At 44.2% G+C, this 18,965-nt stretch overlaps 1 protein-coding gene across 1 annotated transcript in view; it reads left to right on the top strand.

The window, feature by feature from the left end:
* LOC126094991 (semaphorin-2A-like) overlaps positions 1–18,965 on the top strand; it is a 1,391,554-nt gene that overhangs the window by 1,264,868 nt on the left and 107,721 nt on the right. Inside the window, exon 8 of the mRNA XM_049909645.1 lies at positions 11,109–11,348. Coding sequence (XP_049765602.1) covers positions 11,109–11,348 — 240 coding nt within the window. The remainder of the gene's footprint in view (positions 1–11,108; positions 11,349–18,965) is intronic.

Raw genomic sequence — 18,965 nt, 5'->3', positions numbered from 1 at the left:
TTTGGAAAAAGATGGCTATTCAGGATGATAAGTGTGTTATAGTGTGTACGTTGTGTGGTAAGAACAAGAGCCTGTTTCGCTAACTAACGTCACTGACAGACACAGCAAATGAAACGAACCTCACTTCATATTAATTACAGTGTAGAAATGACTGTAGATGCGCCGAATGATGGCGACATGCTGCCGAAACGTGTCGTGCTAATAACATATTAGTGACAAGTTCCGGTGCAGTATACATTATTTCATAAAAATCCTACGATACCGTCGCAGTCCTCAAATAATATCCATATAACACTGCTAAATTTAAGTTTACTCATTCTTTTGGAGAAAACCCTTAACGATCAATGTAGACCACACTATCCCCATAGCTACTTTAAACAGGAATGCACCTCTGAAAACAAGGGACGCAGGCAGTAATCCAGAGAGCCTAGAGCACGGCACTGGCACAATGCAGGCACAATTAACGACCTTTCCGTAAAACTCTTTGCTGAAAGGAAACGCTGACTCACGCCTAACTATCTTAACAGAGTTTTCGGGGCGACGGAGAAAAAGCGATAATTCTCGGTGAACATTCCATTCAGATGATACTGACTCCCTTTGCAAAGACAGTCAGTTGCTTTCGTCTGAGAGGCGTCTCACTTTCTTGAAAATGAATCGAGGCTTAAATTTACCTGAAAGCATTAAAGGTGCCTCCAGTCCAGAGCACTAAAGCTCGTATAATTTGATTCGGATTAAACGGCGCAGTAAGGGGCCTAAATAAGACATTCCGTGGGAAGTCAATATACTAGTCTGAGAGTCATAACTGGGGCCCCAGATTTCTCATCTGGCAGCATTGAGTAAAGTTCCGCCGTTTCCGGCGCCGTTAGCGGAATCAAAGGGTTCCAAATCAAAGAGCAAGTAATTTTCTCAGCTTCACGCAGTAATTAAATAAACTCCACAACGCAATAAATTGATTGAAAATAAACAGTCTCACTTTCAAATCCGTTGAGTTTGGAAAGGAAATGACGGACTACTGCAAACAAAAATAATGTATGTAAAATTAGAATTTTTCCCGGCGAATCAACTGGTCAAAAGGATTTCGGGCTTGCAGCCGGTAATCGTAAACTTTCATGTGAAAGTAGCTTTTCGTCAGCCATCTAAGATTGCCGATTTGCTGGGATCGGTGAAGGAAGATTTGTTACTGCGGAAGGCGAGAAATTACAAAATACCCAGTCAATGTGGTATGGCCTATATAGGACAGACAACGCGTACAGTGCAAGAGCGTTGTACAGAACATCAACGTTGCACTCGCGTACCGCAACCCGGTAAGTCTGCAGTTGCGGAACATTGTATTTCTTACGGACATTCGATGGACTATGACAAAACTTTGATTTTGGCCACAGCAACAAGTTTTTGGGACTCCCTTCTCAAAGAATCCGTTTAATATGCATTGCGGGAAATCTAATGAGCCGTGACAGTGGTTACCAATTGAATAACGCATGGAATCCCGTCATCTCCGAAATTTGCTCGAGACGAAGATGCCAGAAGACTTCGATAGCTGCGGCCAGCGACAATACCGACGGCAGCTGCGTCTTGCAGTTCCACCAGCGAGGGCGCTGTCGTTTGGGTGACTGCAACGCATGCGCGGCAATACTATCAGCACACTATATAAGCTGGAACGGAGAACGTCTTCGTCAGTCCTTGTTCGAATCACCTGAAGATGGCTGGCAGTTGTCCAGCCGAAATTTCGTGCAATGAAGTTTACGACGACCGGCTGCAAGCCTGAAATCTTTTTCAACAGAAATAATGTATGTTCAATATATTGTTTCACTGGTATTACAAGCAAAGAACCTCCTACTAATAACGTCGTAACAGAATGTAAGGCAATAGTAATAGTAACACCAATAGCCCTAGTCCATAGTAAGTACAGGATGTCCCAGAAAGAATGGGCGGTATTCAGGTATATGACAGGAACACTTAATGAAAGCAAAAAATTTTGTATGGACGTATGCCCGATTTCGAATGATTTTCGAGAACGCTTTTCCAAGAACATTTGATTTTGCGCTAGTGCCTCGCACTTATTTGTCTTACCCACCCAGCCTTTTTTATATGTTGTTCTAACTCTACATACCTTGTTGATTTCAACCTCATTTCGTGATGTCTCCCTGCCATTAAACTAGCTCATTGAACGTGGAGTTGTCTTTGGTGTATTGTGAGTGAAGTAGTGCGAGGGACTGACAGTGTATCAGAGAAAAAACGTCGGTTAGATGTGTTTGTACTTGAAAATGCCACTCATTTACACTAATGAAACATATGAAGATATGGCGTATGTTTACGGCTTCTTCGTTGGTAGTGCCCCTGCTGCTGTCATAAAATTCTGTCGCCACTTCCCAACGCCTCGAGTTGCTTCCTGTAGAGTGTTTACTATAGTTTTCACATCACTGCCTGAAAAACGTCTTCTTGCAAATTTCTACTATGAAGAAACAGCAAAACATTGTTGAAATGGTATAGCGTTGTCCTAATACCAGCACACTGCAGCTTTCTGAAAGTATTTAGATACAAACTCTATGTACAAAAGGATGATTCATCAAAGAGAAAGAGAGTCGCAAACTGAGCAAGTCAATAATGCGTCGTTCCAACTGTGGCCCTTATGCAAGCATTGATTCAGCTTGGCATTGGTTGACAGATTTATTGAATGCCCTACTGATGCGCATAGTGCCATATTCTCATCAACTGACATGTTAGATGTTCAAAATCCCGATCTGGTTTGGAGGGCCTAGCGTATAGTCCTCCAAACATTCTCATTTGGGGAGAGGTCCGGCAACCTCGCTGGCCGATGTAGGCTTTGTTAAGCATGAAGACATGCAGTAGAAGCTCTCGCAGTACCCCAAGGAGCATTACATCGCTGAATGTAAGCGCAGGATTGATTGCCACGAAGGGCAACAAAACAGGGGTCTCCAGATGCTTATTCGCCGTGGAATCGCATTGACTAGAGTAGAATTGTCTTCACTTCGAAATAAGTTCCGATAACTAACGAAGAGAGTATTTTTGAAATGATACTTCGTAAAATGTATGTTGTAAATATTTACTTTCTGTTTTACATGTGTACATGCGTCAACTTCACTGCGTATTGAATAATACAAAAAACTAAGTATCATAAGTAAGTATAATACCGGATGCTTATAATTAAACTTTTCCTATTTAACACGCTATAACACGGAGACTAATTACTGACGAGAACCAAACTCGGTAGCATTAATGTCCAGAGTACGGGGTGCATAATTTCCATGCGTCACAGTGCGATCATCCAGTTCCTACTATGGCCACCAGGTGCCGTTATCAATCATCCGGAGTTATAGTCTCACACACGTGATCTTGGAAAAAAGGAGCAGGGCATAATGCTGAATCTCCATTATCAAAACAAGACAAATGCTGCAGCACCACTTCGAGAATATCACTCGCTGATGGATTACGGAAGGATCGTCTTTCTCCACCTGCTTTGTGGAGCATGATGAAGAAGTTCGAATCAACTGGACGTCGCTCCGGGAAGAGGCCGGCGACCGGTTGCACCGCAGGGTGTTGATGAAATCGCTGTTGCTACTGGCATACACCGCTGCGCCCAATTCCCGATAGTCATCAGGCAGTGCGCGTGCTGTGTCACGACAGTTAAACCTCCGGTGGTCGACTCTACGGAAGGTTATTTTGTCGAAAGTCGACATGTTAAGAAACGTGGCTGTTGTACTTAAGGTTTATAATTTATATAAAAAACAGCTACCAGCCACATGTATGGTTTAAAAAGGTTTATTATCTTCAGACCATGACCGGTTTCGGATTTTTCTTTACAAATCCATCTTCAGATGGCAGATTACAAGCATTCTTAGTTGGACCTAGTTTTGTTTATGTTATTCATTTGCTGCACTGGGAAAGAAAAGAAATGTTTTTGTTATCATATCGGTAATGGTATTTTTACGAAAGATTTACTTCTTTTACAAGATCTAATTGCTCAGAGATGGTTTTTATAAACATTAGTAAACTTGCAGGTTAGTGTACTTACGAGCTGTGTAGTTCTGCCTGACGAAATATTCGTGCGTTTATATTTTCGAACGCAAGCTTGATACACTTTTTAATATGCACTATGTGAGTGCTATTCCAGTCAATGGACGTCACTTTCTACCTCATCATCTTAATTACACACGCAGCACACACAAATAACGTTTACAAAACGTGGGGTGGCTGGTAGATGGTTTTTATATAAATTATAAACCTCTACGGAAGGTGCTTCGAACTATTCTCAAATGGTATCCGTACAAGGTCCACATCATATAGCAGCTTGACCCACAGGACGCACAACGATGTGCTGACTTCGCTCTCCACTTTCTCGCAAGAATTGAAGTTGACGAGGGCTGACCCTGGAGTATTCTATGAACAGACTAAGCTCATTTTCTCTGACGGGTGAGATGAACACACAGAATTGCCGAGTGTGGAGATCTTCACGTCCAGTCACTGTGCATGAAGTTTCTCTGTATGGTAAACGTGTCACCCTATAGCTTCACGGCTAGATTCATCATTGGCTCATTCTTCTTTGAACAGGTTGGCGCTGAAGGACCAAAGACGCGCATTGTGACTGCCTGCGTTACTGCCGTATGCTCCGCCAGCATCTCATAGCCGCCCTACAGGAGAGAGATGCACTGAACTCAACAGTTTCCATGGAAGATGGGTCCCCACCGCTCATCGCTCGTGAAGTTCACCTGCTCCTCCGAAACGGATTTGGAAACGATCGAATTATCAGCAATTGTTTCCAACTGCTTGGACGGCACGGTCACCTGATGTCAGTTATTTCTGGTTGTGGGGCTACCTGAAGGACAGGTTTTACCAGGGGAACATTCGCACACGTGCTGATAAGAAGCGCAAGCGTGTCAAGAGAGGTAGCCAGCGTACCTACGAACATACTTCGTTCTGCTGTGACGAATGCAAATCTGAGCTTTCAGATTCCTGTGGATACTGATGGGCGCCATATTAAGCCCCTTTTGTAGTAGTAATGGTACCGGTATGTAATGGTATGATGTTCCGTAGCAGCACCTTAAAAGTGTTTCAGTTGAACTGATTCTGCATTATTTCTCTTCCCTATGTACTTGACATTAAAGCTACCAAGTCTGGTACTCGTATGGTAATTAGTTCCTTGTTGTAACGTGTTAGATATGGAAAGTTTAATTATAACTACCCGGTACATAAAATAAGTATCCCACCACTGTCGGGGGCGTCTCCAGAAATTCGGCCTAGAATCACACTGAATAGAGTTGAATTTTCTCCACTTAGAACAGAGCTCCGACTACCAACGAAGAGTGTATTTTTCAACTGGTACTTCGCAAAACGTATGCCGTTAATGTTTACTATCTGTTTTAGATGAGTACATGTGTCAATCTGACAGTGTATTGAAAAATACATGAAACAGATAACAGTATACATTAAATCTGTTTTATCTCGGAAATCATTCGGATCAGGAGATATGTCCACATGGGGCTTTTTAATTCAAATTAATCCGTGAGTACTGAAGATTCCTACTGAGATACTATGTACAAACACGCCATTCTACCACGAATTTGCAAAGACAGAGTAATGCATTTCAAAATTTTCTTGTTTCTGCGAGTTGTGGCTTCCTTGGCTCTTAGACGGCTGTCCCGATCGTCCACCGCTTCCGGCTCTTGCATTCCCCAAAAATTCGAAGTTGAGTGGCTATTCGGACGTTCTCAGTATTAAATAATTTTTTCCCAAAATTATTAATGGAAGGGTTTTTCTGCACTTGACGCAAATCGGCAACAGTCCGATATAAGTATTTTCTTACTTTATATTTTAAATTAATTTCTTAAAGAGGAATAAAACAACATTGGAGCGTTACAGCTGACTGTGCCGTTTGTAACACGCCCAGGAGGAAAGCGGGTCGATATGTAGTAGTAATAAAAGCTAGCCATTAGCACTCCAGGTTGTACAACGCTCCCTACACACAGGAACGGAGCTGGATATTCAACGACCGTGTGCCTAAACCCACGAACCTCGCCCCTCCATTGGCGATTGATCGGCTGCTCCCTGCACTGCCTGCTATGATGTGTCCTGTAGTAACTATTGTCTAGGAGGGAGAGGAGCCACTCAACACCAACAATACCAGGCTGATCTGGGAGAATTCACTGTATTCTGTTAAACACTCGCATAAGGTGGATCTGCACCGTCCACAATTAACATTATTCCACAATGGACGCGATCAGGATTTTTACTCCGAGTACGTGTCTGTGTGACGTATGAGGCTGCTGTCTAACTGATGACGTCCAGTGCAAAAACACGGTGCATAGAACACAAAATTATCACTGTTCGACAGATATTTTATCAGTCGATGATTGGCACAGGTCTTCCAACAGTACTAAACAATTCAGTCGTTTATAACACGAGCGTGCGCGTGACCGAATCGCGGCGTGGATGCTCCATAAAATTCCGGGTACGATGTACGAACGAGAAAGTACCTGCGCTCGTGATATTCAGCCAGTCAAAACTACATTTGTTTCTTTCAATTAGAACTTGCAGTTAGTATCATACCAGTCTACATTATTTTTCCGTAACCGTCGCGACGCGGTTGATTGTTGTTCTCTCGACTGACATGAAACCAAGAAACATCACCTTTTGGATAAATTTGGATACTGCATTGTGAACACTGAAATTAAACGCAAAATTTATGTGCAAACATATTCAGTTACTTCACCATAACTTGTAAGATACGTGCTGCAGCCACGGCATCAACACAACACTCCGCCCACACTCCACGAAAGCTACTCCACGACTCACCATTGTTGCTCTGCGCTCGGCAGAGAGGCGATACAATTCTATGCTTACGCGTTCACTCACGTAATTATGAGTCTCAGAATAACAACTGCACTGAATATACAATTCGCTCCTTATCAAACATAGGGGACGTTTAACTGACCTGTAAAGGGTGTCCGCTCAACTACAACGATATTTTGGTTGTTGAACTAGAAGCATATTTCCCGCAGCTTGGCTCGCGTTTGCGTACGTATTGCAGACATATCTTCCTCCCCCCTCTCTGCGACCACCTATGCCACCACCTCGCCCCTGTCTCTCTGTCCACCTCATCTTCCCACCTCTGTTTTTCCATCTACTACTATCCATACTCTCTTCATCTCGTCCTCCTTCTCTCCATTCTTCCTTTATCACCTGCCAATTAGCTCTCTACAGTTTCCACCTGACCTATGCATCTCTCCTTCCTTCTCCTCCTCATTCAATCTTCATCCTCCTTCCCCCCTCTCTCTCTCTCTCCATTTAAGAGGCCTCTATGTCCATCTCCTGTGTCCCCCATCCGCCTATTTCCTACACCCCATCTCTCTCTCCACATCTTCCATTCCTCTCAACCTTCCCCCGGCCATTACCACCCGCATGTGTAACCTCTGCAATTCAGGCAGATACGGCAGAGCAGTACCACGCCTCCATATTTTGCAGGTTAGCCTTTTTCCCTGTGGTTTTGCTCGGAAATTTTTCGATACCTTGACACTGATCAGACCCATCATAAAGTTCGATATCCGACTCTCAGTAAGGAACGTGTTCTCCTCTAGCGCCATTTTCCACCTGTTGCTCATGCCGGCTACCAAACTGTTGGGGAGTCCTTGGGGTATATTATCCCACTCATCTCTCAAGGAGGTTTGCAGTTACTGCACAGCTCGCGGATGGGGTGTACTTTGACAAACATGTCTGCCGAGAGCATTCCAGGCATTCCAGGCTCCATAGCGTGTACACAATCTAACAACCCTACCACAACGAAGATAAAAAATTAATTATGATTGTAGTGTTGCTCACGCTGTTTATATTGCAATTTTTTGGCAACAACAAAGTTATATTATGTGGCAGGTGTCATTAGAGCACAGTTAATAAAGTCAATTCTTGAAATAATGGATAAACTAGGCACTCGTCTTTTCGTGTTTCCCACGCTGGTCTCATGGCTCAATCGTCGAAAATCTAGGTAGTGATGATTCAAAGTTCGGATGCAAAGAGGCCTAGGTGTTATTCTGCGATATTCAAAAGTCTTATAGATGTGTTTTATAAAACATTCTTGAAGACTAAACTTTTGCAAGTTAGGACAAGTATTCAGCACTCCGAATTTAAGTTACACTTCTTTTTTATTACTTTTGTTGCAATATCACGTAACTCGTTCCAAAACATCACAATATGAAACATACTTGAAAATATCTTCCTCACTGTTAACGTTCACATTTCATAAACTGACTACAATTTACGTCTTTTTAACATGAAAAACAAAGCTTGACTCTCTAATAACCGCTCACGCGCCCAAAAATCTGAGTTACAAGTACGTCAATGATTATAGTGACAAAAGAAAGAATACACATAAGAATAATATCATTGAAATATATACATATCGATGTATCGAAGTACCTCTACATTAATGAAATCAAATCTGAATGTTGTCACAGAAATATGAAAACCATTATACAGAAACACAGTAGAATATTGCTGGTATCGAGGTGAGGTGCCGTAATGGTTACGTAATTCAAGTACCATTACAACAGGGAGTACACAGGCTATTCCATAAGTTCGATGTCATCACTTTCCAGTATGTTCAACACCTCAGCAGCCCTGTGTGGTGTGGCATTTTCGTTGGTAATTAGAAAGTTAGTACCTACCACTTCCCTAAATAAATGCGTATCATCCGGAATAATCTCCCTGCAGTACTGCCATTCTGTAACGGTACCTCGTGCAAAGAAGTGCAGCGGTCATCAGCGATTGTGCATAACGCATGGACCATACCAATGACGTTCGTGAACGTTCTGTGGCGTTCCCCTCTTTTCCGACACATTCCACAGCCAAGAGGGATTCGTTGGAAAACATTACCCTGGCCCATTGCTGTTGACTCCAACCATCGATCTCATGATCTACGATCGCATGGTTGAAGTGGGATGCAGGCTTTCGTGCATACGAACAATTCCTATTTAATCGCCATGAAATGGTTCTGGCAGAGACATGGGCACCAGTATCCGTTGCAAGGATTGCAGCGATATGTCTAGGGATGAGATATTCCTTTTCTCCATTTTGGCTAAGTATCGATCCTCTTCCAGTGCGGTGGTCCGTCTACGAGCATGAGTATGCTTTCGGATAGCGTTTGCACCTTCGACGACTTTTTTTAATCGTTAAGGGACGCTTTTAGACACGTCCACTTCTGTGTCCACAGTAGGAGCAATTCTTGTCCCCTATAGTAAGCTCTTAAATGATGTATTGCAGTCATGTGGCCGTACTACATGGAATATTACACTAATCAGCCTAAGAATCTTAATCAGACACTGTACTGCACGAACTGTCAAATGCATACAGAGCGTTCATACACAGACTTCGCTGCATGTAACATGTGCCGCCTTTACATTTTCTTTTACACTACTGGCCATTAAAATTGCTACACCAAGAAGAAATGGTGATGATAAATGGGTATTCATTGGACAAATATATTATACTAGAACTGACATTGATTACATTTTCACGCAATTTGGGACCATAGATCCTGAGGAATCAGTACCCAGAACAACCACCTCTGGCCGTAATAACGGAATTGATACGCCTGGGCGTTGAGTCAAACACAGCTTGGATGGCGTGCCCAGGTACAGCTGCCCATGCAGCTTCAACACGATACCACGGTTCATCAAAAGTAGTGACTGGCGTATTGTGACGAGCCAGTTGCTCGGCCACCATTGACCAGACGTTTTCATTTGGTGAGAGATCTGGAGAATATGCTGGCCAGGGCAGGAGTCGAACATTTTCTGTATCCAGAAAGGACCGTACAAGACCTGCAACATGTGGTCGTGCATTATCCTGTAGGGTTTCTCTGGGATCGAATGAAGGATAGAGCCACGGGTCGTAACACATCTGAAATGTAACGTCCAGTGTTCAAAGTGCCGTCAATGCGAACAAGAGGTGACCGAGAAGTGTAACCAATGGCACCCATACCATCACGCCGGGTGATACGCCAGTATGGCGGTAAAGAATACACGCTTCCAATGTGCGTTCACCGCGCTGTCGTCAAACACGGATGCAACCATCATGGTGCTGTGGACAGAACCTGGATTCATCCGAAAAAATGACGTTTTGCCATTCGTGCACCTAGGTTCGTCGTTGAGTACACCATTGCAGGCGCTCCTGTCTGTGATGCAGTGTCAAGGGTAACCGTAGCCGTGGTCTCCAAGCTGATAGTCCATGGTGCTGCAAACGTCGTCGAACTGTTCGTGCAGATGGTTGTTGTCTTGCAAACGTCCCCATCTGTTGACTCAGGGATCGAGACGTGGCTGCACGATCCGTTACAGCCATGCGGATAAGATGCCTGTCATCTCGACTGCTAGTGATACGAGGCCGTTGGTATCAAGCACGGCGTTCCGTATTACCCTCCTGAACCCACCGATTCCATATTCTGCTATCAGTCATTGGATCTCGACCAACTCGAGCAGCAACGTCACGATACGATAAACCGCAATCGCGATAGGCTACAATCCGACCTTTATCAAAGTCGGAAACGTGATGGTACGCATTTCTCCTCCTTACACGATGCATCTCAACAACGTTTCAGCAGGAAACGCCGGTCAACTGGTGTTTGTGTATGAGAAATGGGTTGGAAACTTTCCTCATGTCAGCAAGTTGTAGGTGTAGCCACAGGCGGCACCCTAGTGTGAATGCTCTGAAAAGCTAATCATTTGCATTTCGCAGCATCTTCTTCCTGTCGGCTAAATTTCGCGTCCGTAGCACGCCATCTTCGTGGTTTAGCAATTTTAATGGCCAGTAGTGTACTATCTATGCTCGAGTGTTTGGCGGTTGTTTTGATGCAATTAGCAGTTGTTCCTCAGAAAGTGTCAGATGTTCCTTATCAATCATCAAGAAGCGTAAACTGCGCACATCTCGTGCTCCCTCTGCCTCAGCACCGTCCACCCGCCATTTCGTTCACCTCACCCTCTCACCTGTACTTGTCCAATTTCTTGTCCCCCTCTCTCTGTCCATCTCCTCTGCCCGCCTCTTCCTTTTCCACCTGCCTACTACAATTTCCACCTGCCTCCTGCATCTCCCCGCGTGCCGTGTTGCAGAGAGCGTGTACCGCACGTCGTCGGATTCGGGCCGCTTCCACGCGGCGTTCACGACCCCGACGACGGGGCTGCGCGGCTCGGCCATCTGCTCGTTCCTGCTGCGCGACATGCAGCGCGTCTTCGACGAGGGACGCTTCAAGGAGCAGGCGTCGAGCGGCGCCGCCTGGCTGCCCGTGCTCACCAGCCGCGTGCCCACGCCGCGGCCGGGCTCCTGCGTCAACGACACCAGGGCTCTGCCAGGTGGGCACCAGTCGCGTCCAGGTCACAGGTCGGTAGGGCAGGTCCAGTGACTGTGAGGGCCACTTGAAGGACCAGGCATCCAGGTGTGCTGCCTGACCACGTCCCCTCACTAGGCAGATGTTACAACCCTGGCTCCCGTGTGTACAAACTGAGGTCCCTCTCGAATGGTCATCCATTGTCGAGCTATGCACACTGGCACATCAAGTACTGTGAGTTCCCTCCATCAACCTTGAGGAAAATTTCAAGGATAAGGCGTGCAGTGGTGGCACCTGACCGTTTACATGCGCAACTTGCGTGTTATGGTTCAGACGAGGCTACTGAGATACCAACGAGATCGGTCTCCGAGGTAGATTTCCCAATCACACAATATCTCATAATGGAACTACGAGGGTCACTCCAAAAGAAATGCACACTATTTTTGTAAAAATACAGTTTTCACTGTGCATGTGTGAAAGTTTTACATTGTGTAGAAACATCCTTCCCGCTTGTTTTGAAACTTAGTTCAACCTGTTCCCGTGAGTGGCGCCGTCACAACATGTCTTCAAGATGGCTGCTTCACTTGACGTTCGCCAGAAGCAACGTACTGTCATTGGATTCCTGTGCTGTGAAAACGAGACAGTGGGAAACATCCACAAGAGATTCAAAAAGGTGTATGGAGATGCTGCTGTCGATCGCAGTACAGTTAATCGGTAGGCAAGAAGGTTACGTGATGAAAGTGGGCACGGCAATATTGAGGATTGTCCTCGCAGCGGTAGGCCTCGTACTGCACACACTCCAGACAATGTGCAGGGAGTTAACGAATTGGTGACTGCTGACAGACGCATCACAGTGAACAAATTGTCACGCTACGTTGGGATACGGGAAGGAAGTGCTTTTGCAAAAAAAAAAAAAAAAAGGAAAATGTTGGCGTTAAAAAAGGATTGTGCCAGGTGGGTTCCCAGGATGTTGACAGTGGCTCACAAAGAAACAAGAAAAACGGTATGTAGCGAACTTTGGGAACAGCACGAGAATGGTGCAGATGTATTTCTTGGAAGAATTGTGACAGGGTATGAAACATGGCTCCATCATTTTTCACCAGAGACGAAGGGGCAATAAATGGAATGGCATGACGCAAATTCCCCCGAAAAAAAAAACCTTCAAAACCACACCTTCTGCTGGAAAAGTTGTAGCTATGGTTTTTATTTGGTTCCGAAGGACTCTTGCTTGTGGATATCACGCGAAGTGGAACCACCATAAATTCTGATGCATATGTGATGACACTGAAGAAACTTCAAGCTCGGCTGAGTCGTGTTCGACCGCATCGGCAAAAGCAGGATGTTTTGCTGTTGCACGACAATGCACGGCCACATGTCAGTCAAAAACCCATGGAAGCGATCACAAAACTCGGATGGACAACACTGAAACACCCATCTTACAGTCCTGACCTGGCTCCATGTGACTATCATCTCTTTGAGAAACTGGAAGACCCTCTTCGTGGAACAAAGTTTGAAGGTGATGACTCCTTTGTGCACGCTGCCAAACAGTGTCTCCAACAGGTTGGTCCAGAGTTTTACCGTGCGGGTATACAGGCGCTGGTCCAAGATGGAGTAAGGCAGTTGACAGGGATGGAAATGAAAATATTGTTCCTAAAGGATGTATCTACACACTGTATGACTTTCAAACATGTAGAATAAAAGATGGATTTAAAAAACTAGTGTGCATTTCCCTTGGAGTGACCCTCGTATGAGCACTATAGTAACCTTCCTCCAACTTCCATAAGAACCATTTAAAGTGGTGTCTATCTAAAATCACTAACTGGCTCCCAATTCTATCCAACCACACGTTACGACCCATAACAGATCCTGTGCCAAAAAAATAGGCTTTTCCCAAATAGACATCCACCACCTCATGGCACCATCTCACTCAGTCTATGTGGTGCTATGACGTCTCTTCCGTGATGGTGGATTAACGACACAGTCATACACTCATGCAGTACAGGTATGACCTACTCTTCCAATGAGGCTCTTTAGTCCTAAGAGTGTCAGATCAAGATAGTCACTTCCTTCATCTTACAAGAGTGACATCTGAAGAAGCACTTATCAAGTGCCTCTTCATAGCCGCCCTTCATCGTTAGCCGAAAATCACAGCCTGTATTTTGATTCTAGGTCAATGATATCAATTGTTGGAGGCACCCATCACTCCCACAACTATGTAACTAGTGGACGATCTATGATAGTAGCTCTAACATAAATTGTATAATTTCTTTTAAAATTGGATATTGTCTATTACCATAACACAGTATAACAAAAGGAAATTATCGGTTTCAATTTTGAACGACATACCACGTAGTTATACTTAAAGTGCATCTACTCATAGAGGTCCATTGTCGGCTGTAATTATCGTACGGCAGCAATACTTGGGAGATGCACTAATGCGTTAATACGGAACCGATTTACACTGGAAAACTATTAGTGCCAATTTTTTGCCATGACTTGCAAATCTGGCACTGTGAATGCAAGAAAAGACAAATAGAAATGTTTCCATATGTAATGTACTAGGCATGGGACGTGTGCAGGAAAGGCCAAACAATTGAGAAAGGCTTTCACAGTTTGTTCAATATTAACACCACATCGACGAGATGCTGTACAGGGTCAGATTTGAAACTGGTAGCCAAACTTGGAACTAATTTTTTTCCTGCATAAATGGGATCTGCTTACATTGGAACTCCGCAAATAGCTGCACTTTTAATGTAATCACCAGGTATGTTTCAGGTTTCCGCTGCTGTAAATGTTGTCCAACGACAGTATACAGTAGTGCCTTTAGCCAGTTTCGGCTCTTGTCTAGTTAAATATAATTTTTGCAATCAGTAGGAACAAATACTTTGTGGTAGATTTATTGACTGCAGTTATTGTATTTTAGTACGTAAATGCTCCGCTCCTACTTGTTGTATGGTAGATTTATTGACTGTAGTTACTGTATTTTAGTGCGTCAATAATCCGCTCCTACTTGTAAACTCAGTCTTCGGTGCGTCATTTTCGTGATATATAAATTTCTGGCATTTCTCTTCACACCACCTCCATCTCCGTCCTCCGCTTAGGAACTGCCACCCCATTTTCCTAAATCAGACGCTTTACCAAATCAAATTTCATTACAAATTGATTTAGCGTCATTCTTATAAAGTTGGTACGTAAAACAGAACGATGCCTGAGTTTCATTCACCTAATCGATTCCAGTACTTTCCCATATTTTGTTTCGCTATTTCTCGCTCCTGCTTCTTCTGTGGGTGTCAGCATTTCGACTATATGGTCAGTGTTGTGTTTGGAAGCCCATTAGTTCTATCTGCCGTAACCGTCTATGGTAAAATTTGAGGATATGGCGTTGGATTTGCCTCCAGTAAACCGCAGTTCCTTTCAACGTTCCGTCGCCGACCTGTTCACGTGCGTCCACACGCATGTGCAATACTGACAGAATTATTGGGAGACATGAACGCAGAGGCCGAAAATCTGGCACAAGAAGAGAGCCACGAAGGAAAATTCTCTTTGAAATGGCTGTAATTATCGACGGATATCACTGGCGACTTCAGGTGAGGCGCGTAGACGAAATAATCCGAAAGAATAAAGCAGGACGCGTGCGTTCTTGTTACTTTGTGCCTCAGTGACGGAGAAGTTTACCTGGCTCCTAAAGACACATGACACTAACTCAGTATCCAGCCTCCAACAAAATTACTGCAGGTCATAAGGTTTGTAAAACTATGTGAGTAAAAGCTTTCAACGTAGATAAGGTGTCTGTGAGTGTTAAAACAGTGCGCATTCTAGAGCGAAGTTGGCTAAATCGTGAGAGCTGTTTACGCCTACACTATTCTAAAAAATTTATGGTTTAAGAACACTATTTGGAATATAGACACGGAATTGCCTTCGAAACTACGAGGGCTGTTCAGAAAGTAAGCTCCGATTGATCGCGAAATGGAAACGACTATGATAATCCGATAAAGCTTTGCACAGATGTGTTGGGCAGTGTCTCTAGTATGACCCTAGATAGCATCACGTCACTCCTCTCATTTCTGAGCTCACAGTGATCGCGTAAAGTTGTCTAGAGAATAGTGTCTCCCGCCAAGTACGAGGACCTGGTGAGAAATTTCGCCTGAAGCTATACAGCCAACATTACATAACTGTCGTGCAGTTTCTTCTACAAGGCAATATTCTCAGCCGCATTCTGAAGGGGCAATGAAGGTGCTCCTGCATCGTTTTCAATTGGAAATGTTTGACTACCCACAATACAGCCCGTAATTGACTCCCCCTGCGTTTCATTTCTGCTCACATGAACCGCTGGCTATGAAGACAACATTTTGGCACAGAAAACGAGCTGTAGGCCAGCGTAGAGAATTGGCGGAATGCACTGGCGGCTGTCTTTTATGATGAGGGTATTGGAAAGTTGGTTCAACGCTACGACAAATGTCTTAGTCAGAACGGCAACTACGTAGAGAGGTAGTGGATGGTGTAGCTAACTGTTAAAAATAAAACATTTCTAATTTTCACTGTGGTTCCCATTTCGCGATCAATCGGAGCTTACTTTCTGAACAGCCCTCGCATATCCATTATCACGAAGTAAAACGCCTTCTGGGATACCGTAACGAAGGACGCTACTGGAATTATAATCACAGGAGACGCGCCCAGTAAAAGGCTGCGTCCGATGTCGCATTCGGCGATAGCGACGCTGAAGCGCTGGCGTCCGACGCGGGACGTAAATATTGCCTTGTTCGGCGACGGAGAGCACCAGTGACGTCACTGCTGCATCAGGACTGGACCGTAGGCGACACGGCAGTGAGTCAGCACTCGACAACAGCGGAGGAGAACTCGGCAGACAGCTCGTGGAATTTTAACCACTCGACGTTGATTCACTGGTCGATGTGCTGTTCTGCTGCCCATTTCCCCCCCCCCCTCCCCACACTCACACACACACACGCATGCACACGCACGCAAAAACACTGGTCTCTCATTCTACTGGTCGATGGTAACAGTTACTCATCTGTGATTTGACCAATCTCCTGATTCTGAAATTGTCCATTTACAGTTGCTTCCTGCGATCAGATACATGTTGCTGCTTTGGTACGTTAGTATTTTTTTTAATTTTTATCTTATTTTTTTATTTAACGACTTCCCATCGTACATTAATAGGATTTTTAGCATTTCATTCTTTCAAGAAGATATAATAATTCCAATCCCAAAGAAAGCAGATGTTGACACACATGAAAATTACCGAACTATCAGTTTAATAAGTCACAGCTGCAAAATACTAACGCAAATTCCTTACAGACGAATGGAAAAACTGATAGAAGCCGACCTCGTGGGAGATCAGTTTGGATTCCGTAGAAATACTGGAACACGTGAGGCAATACTGACCTTACGACTATTCTTAGAAGAAAGATTAAAGAAAGGCCAACATACGTTTCTAGCATTTGTAGACTTAGAGTAAGCTTTTGACAATGTTGATTGGAACACTCTATTTCAAATTCTGAATGTGGCAAGGGTAAAATACAGGGACCGAAAGGCTATTTACAATTTGTACAGAAAGCAGATGGCAGTTATAAGAGTCGAGGAGTATGAAAGGGAAGCAGTGGTTGGGAAGGGAGTAAGACAGGGTTGTAGCCTATCCCCGATGTTATTCAATCTGTATATTGAGCAAACAATAAAGGAAACAAAAGAAAAGTTCGAAGCAAGTATTAAAATCCACGGAGAAGAAATAAAAACTTTGAGGTTCGCAGGTGACATTGTAATTCTGTCAGAGACAGCAAAGGACTTGGAAGAGCACTTGAATGGAATGGACAGTGTCTTGAAAGGAGGATATAAATTTAACATCAACAAAAGCAAAACGAGGATAATGGAATGTAGTCGAATTAAGTCGGGTGATGCTGAGGGTATTACATTAGGAAATGAGACACTTAAAGTAGTAAAGGAGTTTTGCTGTTTGGGGAGCAAAATAACTGATGATGGTCGAAGTAGAGAGGATATAAAATGTAGACCGGCAATGGCAAGGAAAGCGTTTCTGAAAAAGAAAAATTTGTTAACATTGAGTATAGTTTTAAGTGTCAGGAAGTTGTTCCTGAAAGTATTTGTATGGAGCGTAGCCATGTGTGGAAGTGAAACGTGGACGATTAATAGTTTAGACAAGAAGAGAATAGAAGCATTCGAAATGTGTTGCTACAGAAGAATGCTGAAGATTAGATGGGTAGATCGCGTAACTAATGAGGAGGTATTGAATAGAATTGTGGAGAAGAGGAGCTTGTGGCACAACTTGACTAGAAGAAGGGATCGGTTGGTAGGACATGTTCTGAGACATCGAGGGATCACCAATTTAGTATTGGTGCGCAGCGTGGAGGGTAAAAATCGTAGAGGGAGACCAAGAGATGAATACACTAAGCAGATTCAGAAGAATGTAGGTTGTAGTAGGTACTGGGAGATGAAGAAGCTTGCACAGGATAGAGTAGCATGGAGAGCTGCATCAAACCAGTCTCAGGACTGAAGACCACAACAACAACAACAACAACAACAACATATGTGTGAGGAGCTAACCGCTGCACAACGGCCATCCTTACTCTAATATTTTGTCCCTTTAGCCTTTGACAATCCAGTATCGTATAACGAGACAGCAGCTACTAGTTTTGGCCCACTCTTGGTAATTAAATTCTCTAGTCTCCAGCATACGTGATCAAAAATATCCGGACACCCCCAAAAATCATACGTTTTTCATATTAGGTGCATTGTGCTGCCACTTACTGCCAGATGCTCCATATCGGCGTCCTCAGTAGTCATTAGACATCGTGAGAAAGCACAATGGGGCGCTCAGCGGAACTCACGGACATCGAACATGGTCAGGTGATTCGGTATCACTTCTGTCATACGTCGTACGCGAGATTTCCACACTCATAAACACTTTTTCCGATGTGATAGGTAAGTGGAAACGTGAAGGGACACCTACAGCACAAAAGCATACACGCCTATTTCGTCTGTTGACTGACAGAGACCACCGACTGTTGAAGAGGGTCGTAATGTGTAATAGGCAAAATGGCTCTGAGCACTATGGGACTTAACAGCTATGGTCATCAGTCCCCTAGAACTTAGAACTACTTAAACCTAACTAACCTAAGGACATCACACAACACCCAGTCATTGTAATAGGCAGACATATATCCAGACCATCACACAGGAATTCCAAACTGCATCAGGATCCACTGCACGTGCTATGACGGTTAGGCGGGAGGTGAGCAAACTTGGATTTTATGGTCGAGCGGCTACTCATAAGCCACACATCACGCCTTTAAATGCCAAACGACGCCTCACTTCGTGTAAGGAGCGTAAACATTGGACGATTGAACAGTGGAAAAACGTTGTGTGGAGTGATGGCAGGGTGTGGATATGGCGAATGCCCGGTGAGCGTCATCTGCCAGCGTATGTAGTGCCAACAGTAAAATTCTGAGGCGGTGCTGTTATGATGTGGTCGTATTTTTCATGGAGGGTGCTTGCTCCCCTTGTTGTTTTCCGTGGCACTATCACAACACAGACCTCCATTGATGTTTTAAGCACTTTCCTGCTTCCCACAGTTGAAGAGCAATTCGGGCAATTTGAGGATGGCGATTGCATA

This window comes from Schistocerca cancellata, chromosome 8 (genome assembly GCF_023864275.1).
Source record: "Schistocerca cancellata isolate TAMUIC-IGC-003103 chromosome 8, iqSchCanc2.1, whole genome shotgun sequence".
In the NCBI taxonomy this organism is placed as follows: Eukaryota; Metazoa; Arthropoda; class Insecta; order Orthoptera; family Acrididae; genus Schistocerca; species Schistocerca cancellata.
This window is presented reverse-complemented; position numbering and strand designations above follow the sequence as displayed.